This window comes from Scyliorhinus torazame, chromosome 10 (genome assembly GCF_047496885.1).
Source record: "Scyliorhinus torazame isolate Kashiwa2021f chromosome 10, sScyTor2.1, whole genome shotgun sequence".
Lineage (NCBI taxonomy): Eukaryota > Metazoa > Chordata > Chondrichthyes > Carcharhiniformes > Scyliorhinidae > Scyliorhinus > Scyliorhinus torazame.
Window position 1 is genome coordinate 161,527,277 of NC_092716.1, and position 18,520 is coordinate 161,545,796.

At 49.8% G+C, this 18,520-nt stretch overlaps 1 protein-coding gene across 2 annotated transcripts in view; it reads left to right on the forward strand.

Annotated features, from left to right (window-relative positions):
* Positions 1-18,520, forward strand: part of LOC140431000 (N-acetyl-beta-glucosaminyl-glycoprotein 4-beta-N-acetylgalactosaminyltransferase 1-like) — a 1,349,192-nt gene that overhangs the window by 870,337 nt on the left and 460,335 nt on the right. For both annotated transcript variants that reach the window (XM_072518891.1, XM_072518892.1), the window contains one exon: positions 14,726-14,804. In XM_072518891.1, coding sequence (XP_072374992.1) covers positions 14,726-14,804 — 79 coding nt within the window. The remainder of the gene's footprint in view (positions 1-14,725; positions 14,805-18,520) is intronic.

Consider the following 18,520-nt stretch of genomic DNA (forward strand, 5'->3'; position numbering starts at 1 on the left):
GAGAAGCCCACGGCCCGGGCATCTTGGCTGGCCCGGTCCACGGGGAAGCGGATGTAGCGGTGCGCCATGGCATAAAGGGCATCTGTCACTGCCCGGATGCACCGATGCACCAATGTCTGCGATATGCCGGACAGGTCCCCACTCGGTGCCTGGAATGACCCCGTTGCATAAAAGTTCAGGGCCACCGTAACCTTGACGGACACGGGGAGAGGGTGTCCCCCGCCAGTGCCACGCGGTGACAGGTGTGCCAGCAGGTGGCAGATGTGTGCCACGGTTTCCCGGCTCATCCGGAGTCTCCTCCTGCATTCCCGGTCCGTGAGGTCCTGGTATGACTGCCGGGGCCGGTACACACGGGGCGCCCTCGGGTGCCTCCGTTGCCGTGGGGCCGCGACGTCCTCCTCCCCCTCCTCGTCCTGTCGGTCAGGTGTCCCTCCAGCCTGGGCGGCTGCCGCCTGCCCCTCTGCGGCAGCCTGCGCCGCCTCTCTGGCACGCTCCTCCTCCTCCTCCTCCTCATCCAGGGCAACATAGACATGAGCGGCTGCCACCACGGCGGCCAACATCGCTGGATGGTCTGAAAACATGACGGCCTGGTGGGGGGGAGGGGAACGACGACATGTCATCATTGCCCATATCCCCTCCTCCCCCCAGCCAGGTGGCATGGACCGCATGGGTCCAACTGTTGGAGGCTGGCACCTGGCCAGGTGGACCAACTCATTTGCCCTCCCATCACCCACCCCAGCACGGACCAACCCCCAACCTCCACCCCGGCACGGACCCCCTTCCCAACCTCCTCCCCCAGCACGGACCCCCCCCCAACCCCCAACCTCCATCCCGGCACGGACCCCCTCCCCAACCTCCACCCCAGTACAGACCCCCCCCCCCCCTAACCCCCAACCTCCACCCCGGCACGGACCCCCTCCCCAACCTCCACCCCAGCACGGACACCCCCCCCCAACCTCCACCCCGGCACGGACCCCCTCCCCAACCTCCACCCCGGCACGGACCCCCTCCCCAACCCCCAACCTCCACCCCGGCACGGACCCCCCCCCCCCCCCCAACCTCCACCCCGGCACGGACCCCCCCCCCCAACCTCCACCCCGGCACGGACCCCCTCCCCAACCTCCACCCCGGCACGCCCCCCCCCCCAACCTCCACCCCGGCATGGACCCCCTCCCCAACCTCCACCCCGGCACGGACCCCCTCCCCAACCTCCACCCCAGCACGGACCCCCAACCCCCAACCTCCATCCCGGCACGGACCCCCACCCCAACCTCCACCCCAGCACGGACCCCCCCCCAACCCCCAACCTCCACCCCGGCACGGACCCCCTCCCCAACCTCCACCCCAGCACGGACCCCAACCCCCAACCTCCATCCCGGCACGGACCCCCTCCCCAACCTCCACCCCAGCACGGACCCCCCCCCCCCCAACCCCCAACCTCCATCCCGGCACGGACCCCCTCCCCAACCTCCACCCCAGCACGGACCCCCCCCCCCCAACCCCCAACCTCCACCCCGGCACGGACCCCCTCCCCAACCTCCACCCCAGCACGGACCCCCCCCCCAACCCCCAACCTCCACCCCGGCACGGACCCCCCCCCCCAACCTCCACCCCGGCACGGACCCCCTCCCGGCACTCCCCCGGAGCCCAACCTACTCTAACCACCCCCCCCCCCCCCCCACGGCCGCACACACACACACACAAGCCGAGACACACCTCTCCTCAGGCAATCAGTCTGCGGCCACGCCATTTCCTGCCCAGAGCCAACCCCCCAGGCCGTCACTCACCTCCTCGCTGGTCGGCGTGAGCCTGGAGCAGCGGGTCACGCCGATGAAAAGGAGGTTTGATTCACGTCGACGTGAACGGTCATCACGTCGACGGGACTTCGGCCCATCCGGAAGGGAGAATATCGGCAGGCCGAAAATCGGCTGCCTTGCGCAGACCCGTGACATTCTCCGCGGCAGCGGCGCCATTAACGCCCCGCCGACTTTTCTCCCTTCGGAGACTTCGGCGGGGGCGGGGGCGGGATTCACGGCGGCCAACGGCCATTCTCCGACCCGGCGGGGGGTCGGAGAATGACGCCCAATGTCTTCAATTCCAAATGACGGGCAGAAAGAGGGTGTAGGGAAGATAAACATCTTCCATGATAGCAGGGCTATCTGCTAGGGACAGTTGCATTGGGCATCATTGGGTTTGGGCAGTTTGGATTACATAGAGGGAATGAATGCAGTCTGAGGCAAAATCGGGGAGGAATGGATTGAAGTCTGCAGGGCTGCGAACGAATCTCAAAACAAGTTGTGTATTCTGAAAAATGTACTGAATTGTTCGTTGTCCTTGTTCTGTGAGCTTGCAGGCTGAGCTTGGAGGGCAACCAAAATTTGTGGTGGGTGCTACAAAAGATGTTGCCAATTTGAAATGTAATTAAGGGTCAAAGTACAATAACGGCTTGGGGGAGAACAGTCATTACCTTCCACGTAACATGAGGTTCAAGAGCACACACTGCCATAAGACTTTAACAGGGGTTCTATTTTCCACTGGCATAAATCCTCATTGACATGAATGGAAAATCTTAATTTAGAGGAGCCAACTGTCTACAATGGATAGTCACGGTTGATGCTCCAATCCACGAGGATAACATTGAGAGATTACCTCCTGATCTTTAATCCAGTTGGATAGCAGAATTCCGTCGGGGGAGCTCCTATTGCTGAATTCCCATGACCGTGTCACTCAGATTAACTTGTCTTCCGCACACAAAGGGCATCTCCCATTTCTGCTGGTCTCTTGAACTCAGGAGTGGTGTCCAGCATAATAAAAACTGAAAGTGCTGGACAAACTCAGCAGCTCTGGCAGCATATGTGGAGAGAGAAACAGAGTTAAGGTAAAAGACTCATATGACTCAAAAAATTAACTCTGTCTCTTGTAATGATATGTTAGTTGGATATATTCAAGAGGGAGCTGGACGTGGCCTTTGCGGCGAAATGGGTATGGAGAGAAAGCAGGAGTGGGATACTGAATATAATCATGATCAGCTATGATTATATTGAATGGTGGCCTACTCCTGCACCTATTTTCCATGTTTCTTTGTTTCTATAAGGGATTTGCAAACATGTGTGTCCATTTGTTGAGATTAGGTACATGGGAACATTTATACAGAGACACAAAGCTTGACGACATGTCTATATCACAACACTCTTGACGTCAGAGGTCGGGACACTGAGGTGCTGTTCGTCTTCCCTGCCACACACATAACAAGTTTAATTTAAACTACAACCTAATGGAATTGAGTTAAAATCACCTCAACCAAATTCACCGAGGCCAGGATCTTCCTGTCCCATCCGCAGCCAGCCAGGAAGTTCCTGCTCAAAGTTAATGGACATCTGGCTGCCACTCCGAATTTTCCGTCCTGTCAATGGCAGGTCCCGCCATGGGTAGGTCCCTAAAATCTCAGCCCTAGGATCAATCTAAACAGTCAACAGAGGAAAGAGAATAATTCTATTAGCCTGAGCTGGATTCAAACCTTTGTGCCAGCTGTGAGACTTTGTGCCAGCACACTCGTCCACTCTATCATCCACATCCCCAACTTTCTTGTTTCAGTTTTATATATATATATATATAGAATGTCGTTACTGCATTATTCCCTGACCAGTAGACTCAAGCCAGTGTTAAGGTGGCACGGTGCTTAGCATTGCTGCCTCACGGTGCCAAGGACCTGGGTTCAATTCCGGCCCTGGGTCACTGTCCGTGTGGAGTTTGCACATTCTCCCCATGTCTGCGTGGGTCTCACCCCCCACAACCCAAAGATGTGTAGCGTAGGTGGATTGGCCATGCTACATTGCCCCTTACTTGGGATAAAACAATTGGGTACTCTAAAACTTAAAACAAACCCCACAGTGTCAGTTTTTACGGGCGTGATTTAACAGCCGCGTCTCACTTGAGCGAGAGCGTGACATGGCCGTTAGATCGCAGGAGAGACGAAAATCGGGATACGCGTCGGGCGGCGATGGGTTTGCTATGTGGTGTGAACCGAATCCTGCCACGGTGTGACGAGAAGTCAATCCTCACCAATTAATCAGCAAGTGGTCACATGGGCGCCGATTAGCATGAAGCTGGCGGAATGGTTGCTGCAGGGATCGGAGGAAGTGAGTAGCCACCTTCGATCCAGGACAGTGAGCGTGGGGACACTGGGGTTGCTGCCTATTGTGCTTTGGGGGGGAGGGAGGGGGATTGCTGGGCCACCGTCGGTGAGGGATGGTGCCCCTGGGCTGGGGGTGTGATGGGTGCCTCAGCACCTGCCAGTCCGCTATGCCACCCCCCTGGGCCATATGCACCTATAACAGGGGCAACCCCAGCACTTGCCTGTCTGTCCCACCGACCACCCATAACTCCCACTGACCGTGGCGGCCACTGGCCACGCAGCTGATAGTTATTGCTAATAGGGAATTGACAATCATAGTTAAGAGATGATTAACTTCATAGCTCCCAAATGGATTCCTGTTGGTAGGCGTGCCATGTGGGAGACCGTGAGGCCTGCACACTGTGCCTAGACACTGCAGGAAGCAACACCATGGAGGCAGCAGTCAACAACTGAACACACGCGCTGGGCCCCAGCACCGGGGCATTTCCACAACCAGAGGGTAGATGTTTGCACTTGGGAGGAGACCAGCACTCGGTCCAGGTAACATTACGAGTGGGTGTTTGGGGTCCAGGGTCTAGGGTCCGATGACGAGGGGCTCCCGCTGCGGCCAGGAGTGTGTGGGCAGGGCAGGTTTGATGGCACATTGAAGGATGGCAGGGCATGTGAGGGATGGTGGGGCGTGGGGAGTGGGGGGGGGAGCAGCCATGGGGCCCTGGAGGGTCCCGGGGTGGAAGACAGTGGTGGTTGTCCATCTCTCACTCCCTCCAGTTCCTTACATATATTACACAGCATGGATGATATCTTAAACCCTGCGGAGGCTGCCCTCGTGGAGCTGCTTGGAGGCCAGCTGGCCAGACACTGGAGAAGGCAGTGGCAGGTATTAAAGGTATATAAATGTAAGTTGTTCTTGTAAAGAAGCTGTTCCCGAGCAGTGTATCATTACAAGAGAGATGTCAAACTGACTGATGGACATATTTTGCCAGCTCTTCCTCTGCTCGTGGACGAGTATAATATATATGTTGAGCACCGCTTATGTCAGTGATCAGGTTAACATTTGTCAAAGTAGAGGTGCAAAGCTATATCTTATGACTTTGTACCAAGTCATATGGGCTCGAAACGTTAACTCTGGTGGAATTCTCTGGGCGTTCACTGGCGGCGCACCCCCCGCCTGCGGGTTTCCCAGCAGCATGGGATGGCTTCAGTGGGAATTCCCATTGACAGTGGCAGAAGCAGAGAATCTCGCCGGCAGCGAACTGTGTGCCAAATTCTCTGTCCTCACCAGCAGCGATAGCGGGGCAAACTCACAACTGGGAATCCTGGCCCCTGTTTCTCTCTCCACAGGTTCTGCCTGACCTGCTGAGGGTGTCCAGCATTTTCTGTTTTTATTTCAGATTTCCAGCAATGGCGGTTGTTTTGCTTTTATTCTGGACTTTTAGAATTCTGTTTCAGCTCTGAATTGGGATCTGACCTTGTATCACTGCCCAGACTGGAGTTGAGCATTGTCATCTGTTGGTTCTGCAATTTTTGAAGTCAAGTTATTCAGAGAAGGGAACAAGTTTTGAAGAACTGATAGATTAAAGAGAGTGCAAAATGTTGGAGAGCAAGGCAGTGGTGCTGAATCAGTGCAGACTTCTCCCTCAAAACCCAGTTTTTCAACTTTGACTAGTAGACAGTCGTTTGATGTGACTTGTCGCAACAATTTAGTACAGATGTTAAGAGCCAGCAACCTTCTTGCCCTTTCAATACCATTCCACCCATCTGGGACTATGTCGATGGGGGGACATGTTTTCATGGAGTCTGGGGCCTAAATTATGTCCTGCTGCTCTGTTTGGAGATTGTTCAGTTATTGAGGGATCTTGTTCTATTCAGTGTTAATTATATTCTAATTTGCAGTTGTGTGTCCCTATCAACTTCTGAAACACATAAAATAATTCCACAATTTACAGCTGGCTGGTGGAGCCTTGAACTTGCAGACAGATAGTGACTGACTCAGAGCAGCATCAAGCAGAATTTGCATTGAAAAGCTCTTGTTAATATTATTATTCATGAACAGGGATTTAAGCCTTTTAATTGCATTTTAAATGAACATAATTTTTGTTTTACCTTGAATCTGGTAGTCCCATTTGCCTCACCAGCTCAAAACCTAATCTGCTACAAGGAATTTAACATGGTTTGATTGCATTAGATAAAAATATAGAGCTTTCGTTGTTAGGGTAAGATTGTCTTTGTGTTGCTGAAGTGCTGGGGTTTGTGCTACATGTGAAAACTAAAGGGTAGGGTTTTACACATCCGAATCTTCTTTGGTGTGTCTCACTAAGATGAGGTTTGAAAATTCCAGCGAAAGTCTTGCTTCTGTAAAATGTCACCAAGCTGAGATATGAAGACGGGACCAAGGGTAGGTGTTTCGGGGAAAACCAGAGGGAATAGTGAGGGAACAGAAAGGGAAACCATTGCAAATGATTGTTTGGCTACGATTACATGGATAAGAATAGAATGAGATGAGCGTAGTCCAATACAGCTAGACCGTGGAAAGGCATTGACGGAGGATGGTGTGGTCAACTGTGTCAAAGTGCATAGGCCAAGACTTATGAGGAGGATAGTTTTCCTCTGTCTCAGTTACATCGGATTTCGTTTGTGACTTTGATAAGAGCTGTTTCGGTACTGTGGTGGAAAACCAGGCCGGAATTCTCCGGCCGTTTGGATTCTCCGTTCCTGCCGGTTTCCTGGCGGAGTGGGATGGCTTCAATGGGAAATGTAATTGACAAGCGGCCGGAGCAGAGAATCCCGTCGCCAGTGAACGGCACGCCGCTGAGATATATGTGCCTGAGGAACTGGAAACTCCAGCCTCTGATTGTTGGATTCAAACATAGAGTTGTATTTTACAGGAGGGTGGGGTTGCTGCCCTAGCATAAATGTCCAGCTCACCCTGTAGCAACAGCCTTCATGCCTTTAACTGGCTTGCAACAGGGCTTCTACCCACAACAGAGAGAAATCCCAGCCCTAAGAGCTACCAGCTACCCAAGTGTCAGCTGTCTTGGCCCAGCAGTGCCATCAGGACTACAGGCAGTTTCAAAGTGGAGATGCTGATGAAGGCTAGACTCAGGTAGGTCCAGGATTTTGCCAGAGCCTGGCTGGTAGATTCTAAAGAGGGGCCCTTGGTGCCTGGATTAACAGAGTAGGGTGGGGGGCATGCGTGGAGGGAGAAGTATACCTTTTGCAGGGGAGTTTCCAATTGGCCGAGGATGGCTGAACAGTAGGCACCCGTGTCGCTTAGCCTGTACTGCACACTTGTTGGGCTTCCTCTGCCCCAGTATTTGGCCAATTAAAGCCCTAATTAGCCCAACAGGCGTGCCAACTACTCAACACCTCCCCAACGCTGCAGGTTGAATATCTGTGGGGCTTTGCGCTGTTGCCATGCTGCCCAATTTTATACCCCCTCCTTCCCCATCCTGCCCCCAGGGGATGGAGAGGTAAAGCCTGGTCTTGGAACCCGAAGCCCAGTTGAATTGTGGGTCTCAACCCTGTGCTCCATCACATTACTCAAGCGACACTATTTTGAAATGCAAAATTCCCTAATTGGGCAGGAGGCAAGCTTGGCATCCAATTTATGGCACTAGGCATTTCCAGAGGCTGGAGCGCCTGGCAAAGCAACTGTAACAAAAGCAGATGGCAGCCCTGTTAGTGCGTGCCACTGCCTTGCCAAATAGAGCAGGATGGCTCCTCAGGTCAGCAACATTAAGGCAAAGAAATATGGCCATACGGCCAAGTTAAAGGTATTGTACGCAGGCAGGTGCCCCATGAACTGACTGCTTTCAATAAGTAAAACCAAACTTTCACTTCTGCCCACAATGAACCTGACAGCTGTGGACTCTATTGGCTGGATTCTCCATTTGGGAGATGTTCCCGCCAGAACTGAATAGTGTGCGATTCGCGTTCCCATTGGGGGCGCTTTTCCTTCCGCCATTCAGAACATGCAAATGGGCCAACACCTTGTCGGCGTGAATTGGAAGCAACCGCCGGCCCAGTAGGCGGTGCAACCACTGGGACCGGAATTAGCGCTAAAGAACCTGACAAGCTGGAGCTGCCTATAAACGCACCACTCCCCACACACTCATTGCAGCCACAAAGATGTCTCAGTGAAGACCCTGACCCTGAGTCTGGGAGTCCGAAGTGAACCCACTGCTCAATGCCAATGAGGGGAAGTACCCTCTCCCCAGGGTGGGCCACAGGTACCCTCCTGAACAGTACCTGTGAGGAGGTGGCATAGGCTGTCAGTGCCACCAGCCTCACCAGGAGGACACAGCTCGTGATCTCGAGGGAAGTGGCACTGGTGAGGCCTCTGCACTGAGAGGGGCAGTGTGCCAGGGAGGGTTCCAAAGGCCATGGTGCAGGTGACGTTGGTTGGGGTGAGCTCTGCTAAAATCCTCTGCTGTGGGGCTGTGCTTCTGAGGAGTGTCAACACGGGTGGGCCAATGATTCGGCATGGCCACGTTCATCCCCTTGATGATACCGCTGGGGTACGAGGGTTTCCAGAGGGACAGCCTGGTTGGGCCCCACATCACCAGAGGCTCTCTGAACATTTACCGGATCCAGTGACCAGTCAGCAGTGTGAACAGCCAGAAACCTATAAGTAGCCCCAGAGAGGTGCGTTTAAATCACACATTGCAGAAACGTGTCTGAGCCAGGGCACCCCAATCCCAAGGGGGACACCCCAAGACCATGGACTTAGTACCAAGTCATTACCCGCTCAGACAGCCACCCCCAGCAAGCCTGACAAGCTTTTAGAGTTTCCTTACCCCCTTGCTCCCCCGAACAGCAAGGCCCTGCTTGTAAGTACCTGCACCAATTTGTGCCCGCGGGAGTCCTACCTGAGAGGGGTGGAGCATGAAGAGTCCAACCTGCTAACAAGATTTAAATCCATGCAAGTGACGGTTTTGCATAGGCCTGCTGGCGCAGGGCACAAACCTGATTAATGCTGCCAGCGGAGGACCGGAGCATGGGGTCGGATTTGGCGGCAGGTGCAAATCGCGATTTTTCCATTGCACGCGATTCTCTGCCCGATTGCAATTCTCGCTGCTGGCGACAGGAAGCAGAAAATTCAGCCCCATGTGTAGCAGATTTTTTTAGGTTTGCTGAATTGACCTTTGAAAATCCCTCCTCGCCCTCCCTGGCTGTTTGCAAGTTTCTTAGGACTGCTTATTATACACAAGCAACCCTTACCCTCCACTTGAAAATTGTGGTGTATTTCGACGGCATTCAAACCGAGACTACCTCAAGGAATCTCATTTGAAATTGCACCCGCAGCTGATCCAGACACCGCAGATAATTGAAAATCTGACACCAAGTTTCCATGCAGACCCTCTTAACCATTGCTCTCTGCAACCACTATGTGCAGCCTCCTGGACTAACAATGGAAAATGAAGGCCTAGCAGCAACATCTCTTTCCATTACCACCTCTGCTGAAGACCTTCACCTTGGCCAGAATCTTACCAGAATTTGTCAAAGTGTCAGACTCACACTCTCCAGTTCCACAGACCAGAGTTTTCTCACGGAATCCTGAACCTCGTTGGCAAAATAAACTGAGTGGGCGTGGTTTATAGATAGCGCCCCAACCAGCTTCAACATCCCCAGCACACATCACCGTGGTTTCGGGACTCTTCCAGCCCGCCCCCTGACATTCATCACCAGCATTCCCTCTCACCCCAATTTCCACTCTCCCCCTGCCCACCACACATCAAAGAACCCCCCCACGCACGGGTCTCCCACTAGTATCTGTTCCGACACTGTTTCCTGGCAGTGCTGGGGCAGTGCCATGGCACTGACTGCGCATGCCCACCCCCTTCCTGGACTCTACTTAGCTCTGCGCCCGGAGGAATCCCGTCGATTGCCTCACGCCTGGCCCAACCTGTTGTAAATGTGTCATCACGCCAGCGAGGTATGAATATTTCGTGTGGGGGCATCATTTTATTAAATGTATGAAATTTTAATAAAATTAGGTTGTCGCCCTTTGTGGGCATGAACCTTAGGACGCCTCCATCGAGAATCCCATTTCCCGATTCTCGCAAGACTTTCTGCCCTCGCTGCCGATCCTGCGGGTGACGAGTGCAGGCTCAAAATTCCACCCCCTGATTGAGGCCTTCAGTAAAAATGAATTTCCATGACACTTATGGCTTTTCTACCATTTTTGTTGCCACAGCTGTGGCCAGACTGGATTAATACCATGGCTTCCGTTCCTGAAAGCAGTGCACACCCACTTGGTAGCGGGAAAGCGCACCCACATGACAAATGGACCCAATTCCGAATTTTTTATTTATTTTTTTAAAATTTAGAATACCCAATTCATTTTTTCCAATTAAGGGGCAATTTAGCGTGGCCAATCCACCTACCCGGCACATTTTTGGGTTGTGGGGGTGAAACCCACGCAAACACAGGGAGAATGTGCAAACTCCAGACAGTGACCCAGAGCCGGGATCGAACCTGGGACCTCGGGGCTGTGAGGAAGCCGTGCTAACCACTGTGCTACCGTGCTGCCCAGCAATTCAGAAAAATGAATGAGGATTACATTAGGTTCCCAGCAGCAGATGGAAAGTCCTGTCCCATTGCCTTCCCACCAAAAAAAAAAGCGTGATAGTTTAGCTAAAACGGCAAATTCTCTGTGTGAATCAGAGTAACAAACATATGGGGCTGGATTCTCCCCGCCACGTTTCTGCCCCGACCGGCTGGCGGAATTCTCCATTACCCCGGCCGGTCAATGGGGTTTCCCCTTTGTGGTGCAGCCCCATGTCGTCAGGAAACCCCCGGGCACCGGCAAAACGGAAAATCCCGCCGGCGGAGAATGCCGCCCATGTAATTAATTTGAGAATAAGAGGTTTTGAAGCAGGAAGAAGAACATTACTTGTTCATATACATTACTTGTATATGAAGTAGCTTTTTCAGAATGGTCGGGAAAGATATCTGTATAGGCTCTTCCTTTGTAATACTTTAACCTTGCGTCAGTGATAAAATATATCATTTCAGCATATTACTACGTCACAGCAATAAATCAAGCACTGTCAGGGTAGTACCCGTGGCACAGTCGCTAGCACTGTTGGCTCACAGCGCCAGGGATCTGGGTTAGATTCCGGCCTTGTGTGGTTGTGTGGAGTTTGCACGTTCTCCCCGTGCGTGGGTTTCCTCCGGGTGCTCCAATTTGCTCCCTTAGTCCACAGATGTGCATGTTAGGTGGATTGGTCATGCCCCTTATTGTCCAAAGATGTGTAGGTTAGATTGATTGGCCATGATCAATGCACGGGGATACGGGCATAGGATGGTGGGAGCAGGTCTAGGTAGAGTGCTCTTTCGGAAGGTCGGTGCAGTCTTGATGGGCCGAATTGTCTCCTTCTGCATTGTAGTGATTCTATGATTCTATTCTATGTTTAAGGTGATGTGGGGTTCTAATGTCCAGTGGGCTGGATTCTCCGCCGGTGGGATGCTCCATTTTGCTGGCAGCCCGGGGGTTTCCCGACGGCGTGAGAAGCGCCATTGACCAACCAGAGCATCCCGCCGGCGGAGTGAAACAGTAATGTGGCGCAGCAGGACGGAGAATCCAGTCCAGTGTGTCTGAACCTGGGATACCCAATGAGAAGCACCACAGGGAAACCTTTAACTTTCTGTATCCTTTAATTCATAGTTTTAGAGGTTGTAGATGGAATGGATCCTGCTGAAAAATAGTTATGCATCCCTCTGTTTAAAAAAAAGACTTCAAAGGGTTTCACTGTAAGGGGAGCAGCTCAATACAATGGAGTATATTGATAAATTTTGAGGAGAAAAGATTGGTGAGCTTTTTTATCTATGAAAATTAAGATGGGGAATACCAGTTGAATGTTGACTTCAAACCATTTCCCAACCAAAATATGTCGATCTCAGCCTGTATGGCTCCAGATGTTCCAGCATGTTCAGCCATTTTGGGGAGAGAATTCCATATTTCTACACCTCTTTGCATGAAAATGTGCCTTATGATTTCCCTCCTCAATGACCTAGCTTTAACTTTAACGTTACGTTCCCTTGTTTTTGCTTCCCCCACCAGAGGAAATAGGTTCTCTGCCCCATCGAATCCTTTAAACATTTTAAAATCGGCAATTAGATCACACTGCAATTTTCTGAACTCAAGGGAAAATAAGCCAAATTTACACAAACTATCCTCATAATGTAATCCTTTAAATCATTGCCAGGTCCAGGTCAGGTATTTCACAGATGAAATGCAGAGTGAAACACCCATTTCTTCTTCAACCCTAACCTGGGGAAGAAGCAGTTTTTCGTCAACTCTGCTTACCTGCCTCTGCTGGTGTAAGGGGATCAAATTAATGTCAATCAACAGGAAGTTATTTTTGGCTTTGGTTCTGCAGATGTTTTGCAACCATTTAAGTTATTTTCATTTAAAAAATGTCATTATTTCATCAGTCTGGCCTGGATTCAAATCGACGATGGAGAAGTGGAAGAGAACTAATGTTAACCTATAACATCACTAGTTCACCTACAACATAGCTTTTACGGCTTTATCAATTTAAGTTTTGCCTCATTCTAATGGAAAGGCTAGTTTAATAGGCATTATGCAGTGATTAAACTACACCTGTTTATTACATTTTAATTTCTCTCGCCACCAAACACAATTAAGTTCAGGGTTAAAGAACTGTGTCCAGGGAATTTGAGATGTCCCCAGTCAAATGGCTCTCAGTACGATTAGCTCAAGTTCAATTGCAGTGATGCGCATAATAAGCAATTTTAATCTGAAGCTGGCACAGGCACTAACATCGAGCAGAGCGAGAGTGAGAGCACAGCAGAAATCAGCCCTCTCCCACTGCAAGCAAGATGTCTTATAGATTTATTGACCATAAGCTTCAGACTTCAATCAGTAACCAGCTTTGGTAGTGATAGTCTTCGAGAAGCTGCTGCTGTGAAAGTGGCTTTTTGTTTAAAAGGTGATGCTGGTAGGCTTTCGCTGTGGTGTGGATTGGCTGGCAGCCCCAATCCAATACTATCAGAGCTCAACAGACCCTTCAGTGCAGCCGTGTGCTACAGTTATACAAATTGTAATCGATTTTGTTTCAAATGTCATGTTCTTAAAGGTTATGGTTATATTCACATGACATTCCCATTGGCTTTCACATTTAAAGATATTTTCCCAGTGCAATCCCTAAGATTACCAGATTAAATGTTCAAAGTTGCAATTGGGACGTGTATTGTGTTGGGTGTAACTAGATAGAGTTTTGTTAAATTTGATTCAAAAACTGTGGTATTATTTATTTTCCTGAATCCGCTCTCCCCACCGCTCCCTCCTCTACTCTTTCTCCTCCCCTCCCATCTTCCATTGCTTTTATTGTCTTCTCCATAAAGGTAACTGCTCCTACTGGGGTCCACAGGTGATATATCAAACAAATGGCAGTTCTTTTCATGTATGATTCTGAACAGGTTGCTCCATATTGAAGGTAATCACAGCTGAGCACAATCCTGAGCTCCCCCAATATTCATATAAGACAAGAGTCAATGAACGCTTATCAGGGTTAAGAATTCCAACTGCTTTTGTTTCATTGGGCAGTGTAATTGACCACTGAGCCTTCAAGGGAATTTATCAACAATAAATGTAAAAATAATGAACTGTGGGCTTGCGGATCACTGCTTTTCAGGGGTTCTAGGTTCACAGTTTGATTGACTGTTTAAAGAGGCTATTAAAGGATTGCCCTTTGGTGCAGGATATGAGTAGTAGATTGCTTTTATCAGAGATTCAGCGCTTGAGATTTAAGAGCTGTGAATAGGGTTCATGAGTGGGAGTTATTTCCACTATAACGTGTATAAGAATGAGACGTGTATTTAGATAGTTAGAATGGCTCCTGAGGTCTGTCCATGGTGCATACTAACTGAATGGATATGGAGGTATGATGGGACAATTGGTAGGTGGGTGCAGGGCTTGAGTTGGCATAGGAGGAAGAAGGTAATTGTGCAGCACGGAATGGGCAGCACAGTAGCACAAGTGGATAACACTGTGGCTTCACAGCGCCAGGGTCCCAGATTCGATTCCCTGCTGGGTCACTGTCTGTGCAAGTCTGCATGTTCTCCCCGTGTCTGCGTGGGTTTCGTCCGGGCGCTCCGGTTTCCTCCCACAGTCTAAAGATGTGCAGGTTAGGTGGATTGGCCATGATAAATTGCCCTTAGTGACCAAAAGGGTTAGGAGGGGTTATTGGGTTACGGGGATAGGGTGGAAGTGAGGGCTTAAGTGGGTCGGTGCAGACTCGATAGGCCGAATGGCCTCCTTCTGCACTGTATGTTCTATGTTCTGATGAGGGCTGTGAGGGGTCAGGGATAGAGAGCCTAATAACTTCTAAATCAACTGTGACAGTGCCCCAGAGAGCCAAAGAAGGCCACCGCTGGGATCAGTGAGCTCACCTCTATCTGGCTCGACCTCCTCACAGCGAAAGTTAGGTCTAACAGGGTCCTTTAAACCAAGATGGGCTGCCCAGTCAGAAAACCTCTGAACTTGAGCTACACACCATCGTAGCGAAAATCTGGCCCATTCTTATAAAAATGTCTTCATCAGTGCTTTTCCTTTCTCCACAGTGTTATTTCTGCAAGAAGGTACTACTTTGAGGTGCTTCACAAGCAGGATGATAAGGGATCAGATCACGTGGAAGTTGGGGTAAGTAAATTAACTTGGTAACTTTCTTGAATAGGAGCTCTTTGGCAAGGTAATCACCGACAAGCCAGTATCAAATTGATTAATTGCATCTCCCTTGATTATCTCAGTGCTTTGTCAATTAGTTGTTAGGCTGCCAAGATTGATATTTAAGATTAACGATTAACATTTTAATGAGTAGAGTCTTTTAAAAGAGTTAAAACAGAATACTGATTGGGTGGCAAGACTGTCATCAATTTATGCCTCTTTTAACATGAGACCGTTCGGTGTGGTTTGAGTGTCACAGTTCAAACATGAAATACTTTACATGTGTGAACTGCCAGCTGATTGTTGACATGAAAGTCGGTAAATGAGATGGCTCAGTGCATTGCTATGGGAACAATCTCTGTCACCAAGTGTTAGGATACAGGCTCTATATTCACGGGCTCAATCAATGTCAGTGAGCACATTGTACCATGTCAGTATTGAGCACAAAACGTGGGTTTGGCAGAGGTCTATTCACCCTCAAAGTTAAGGGGCGGGATTCTCCGTCCTGCCAGTCGGCCAATGCGGTTTCCCATTGTGGGCAGCCCCATGCCATCCGTAAATCCCCACGCCAGGTGCGCTGCTGATGCAATGGAGAATCCAGCCAACGAAGAATGCAGCCCAGGAAATATTACTGGACATAAAAGAGAGAAAGAAAGCAACTGCGTGGATGGGGCTATGTTCGCAAATACAACTATTGTGGGCTCCAAACAAGATACCAACAAGGCCTTTACCGGCCTTATGATCATCGTAATCCAGCCACATGCCTACAGGGGTTGCCTTCAAGAGTCAAGAAGCTACTGTGAACTGCAGGTTTCATTACTGATGAAAACCTCTTTTGGCAAAGTTCCATCATCCACCACAAAAGTCATACTCGGGAAGGATCAAAGGGACATACACCAGTTGGAGAAATTGATGTCTCCTTCTGTGACTAGAAGTGTATAAAGTAATCTGGACTCTCATTCTTGGAGCCCTGCTTAATCGAAAACAGCCCCCATAAATATCACAATGCATCTGCAGATGACCAACCTGAGAGAGTAACTCAACAGTGCTAGTACAAAGCCCTCGTTATCATCAAATGCTTTCTTAAATAAGTGCTTAACAATTCCAAATGCATTTTCAGCTTTACCATTTGCTTGTGGACACACTGGACTAGAAGTTACATGTGTGAAGTTGTATGCATCTGCAAATTGTAACCATTCCACACTACTAAACATGGTGAATTATCCATAGCAACAGTTATCGGTCTGCCATGTCTAGCGAACACTTATTCAGTTGCACTCACAACTGAGTGCGCAGTCGAGTCAGATAGAGTAATGACCTCTGGAAAATTGGAATAATAGTCTATGATGATTAAGTAATCATGTCTTCCAAAGTAAAATAAATCCATGGTGACTTTTTCCCATGGTTGCGTGATATGTTCACTTTCCACCAAAGTTTCTTTACATTGTACCAATTGATGCATTTGACATACCAGTTGATGCATTTGACATGCATGACATTTCTGAACGTATGTCCACATCTGTATTTATCCCCGGCTAGTACACCAATTGTCTTGCTCTGCATCTACACTTCTCGATTCCCTGATGTCCTTCATGTATTTGGTCTAAAGTGTTCTGTCTGAGGCTGAAGGAATTATGACTCAATCCCCTTTTAGCAGAAATCCGTTGATGACTTTCAGCTCGTCCTTTATGTTGTGATAGCAGGTACTTTTTTGAGCTATCTGTCACATAGGTATTAAATCACTTGCTGAAGTGCAACATCTTGTCATTTTCTTCCTTGATCAACTGTAATTTGGCTTGTGTTACAGGTAGCATATCAGCAATAAAGTTTGCTTGTGCTTCAACACTAAGCACAACGTTAACTGCTGTTTCATTAGTGTACACCTTGGCTATGGATAGTGCATCCACAAGGACTAACTCATGCTGAGATGCTTTGACATGCTTAGTGAGTTTCACCAGATTTAATTTAAGGCATGCCTCCGCCCCAATGAGCGATGATTTTATGGCACCCACAATCTCAAAGTAAAGTGGGATCCTAATGTCAGAGTTTCACTATTAGGCAGCATGATAGTTTAGTTGTTATTGCATCACCATTGTAATCAGTTAGTTTGCAAGCTGTTTTTTTAAGTTGTGGAGGGCTGTCTATCTTTTTAAAATCTGTTTCCGTTATCAGCTTACTGTGTGCACTAGTGTCCAATTTAAACTGTTCATCTGAACCATTGACATTTAATGTTTCAGTCCAATCCTTATCCAAATTGTTTGTTTATCAGCAGTTATAATAGCATTAACTTTCATTATTGCTTCAATTATAAATGTGTCCTTTACAGGGAGCGTAGCAGAATCAATTTCTGAATGTGAAATGTTTTCTTCATCTGCTTCTGTTTGTACACTATCAATCTTTTTATTTGTCTGAAATGCCTTTTTAAAGTTGTTCTGCCATATCGCTGTGTTAAATCGGCATTGTGCAGCAAAATCATTCAGTTTGTTACATATTAAACATCTTTTTCCAAATACTGGGATTGTTGCTTTAAGCATGCATAGCCACAGCATCGACACGTCATCATGCTTGTGATGTCATGCTCAAACCTCTCATGCGCAACTTCCGGTTGCGGCGATGCGGAGCTCAGCCGCACATTTCGGCAGCTCACGCTATAACGGACTTTTGGGCTCTCCAGAGGAGCCCCAACGGAAATGTTTTGATTTAATCCCGTGTGGGAAGGTGAAGTAAGGTCCCCCCTTACGTTGTTGGGCGGAAATTAGTGGTGGAGCGTCGGAGAAAGAGGCTCTGGAGCAGCGGCAAAAACGAGGGGGAAAAAACAAGATGGCGGAGGGCGGAGATCGAGCAGCATGGGGGCCGGACCAGCAGGAGTTCCTTAAGCGCTGTGTGGAGGAGCTTAAAAAGGAGGTGCTGGCGCCAATGCAGTTGGCGATCGAGGGGCTGAAGGAGACCCAGAAGGCCCAGGCGGTGGAGCTTCGTGAGGTGAGGGATAAAACGAATGAGAACGAGGACGAGATCCTGGGCCTGGCGGTAAAGATGGAAGCGCATGAGGCGGTGCACAGGAGGTGGGCCGAGAGACTCGAGGTCCTGGAGAACAGGTCGAGGAGGAAGAATCATCGGATTCTGGGTCTCCCCGAAGGAGTGGAGGGAGCTGATGACGGGGCATATGTGAGTACGATGCTCCAGTCGCTGATGGGTGCGGAGGCCTCTCCGAGCCCCCTGGAGCTGGAAGGGGCTCACCGGGTCCTGGCGAGGAGACCCAAGGCTGATGAGCCGCCAAGGGCGATAGTGGCAAGGTTCCATCGCTTCGCGGACAAAGAAAGTGTTCTGAGATAGTCCAAGAAGGTGCGGAGCAGTAGATGGGAGAATGCGGTGATCCGAGTCTACCAGGATTGGAGCGCGGAGGTGGCAAGGAGGAGAGCTGGCTTCAACCGGGCCAAGTCGGTGCTGCACAAAAAAGAGTCAGGTTTGGCATGCTGCAGCCTGCGCGACTGTGGGTCACTTATCAGGACCGACACCATTATTTTGAAACGCCAGAAGAGGCTTGGACCTTTATCCAAATGGAAAAATTGGACTCGAACTGAGGGCCTGTGGATGTGTGGGGGGGGGGGGGGGGATGTTGGTTGTATACGGGGTTGTAAATATGGGCAAAGAATATTTCATGGGTGGGATGATGGATGGGGATGTGGGTAGAG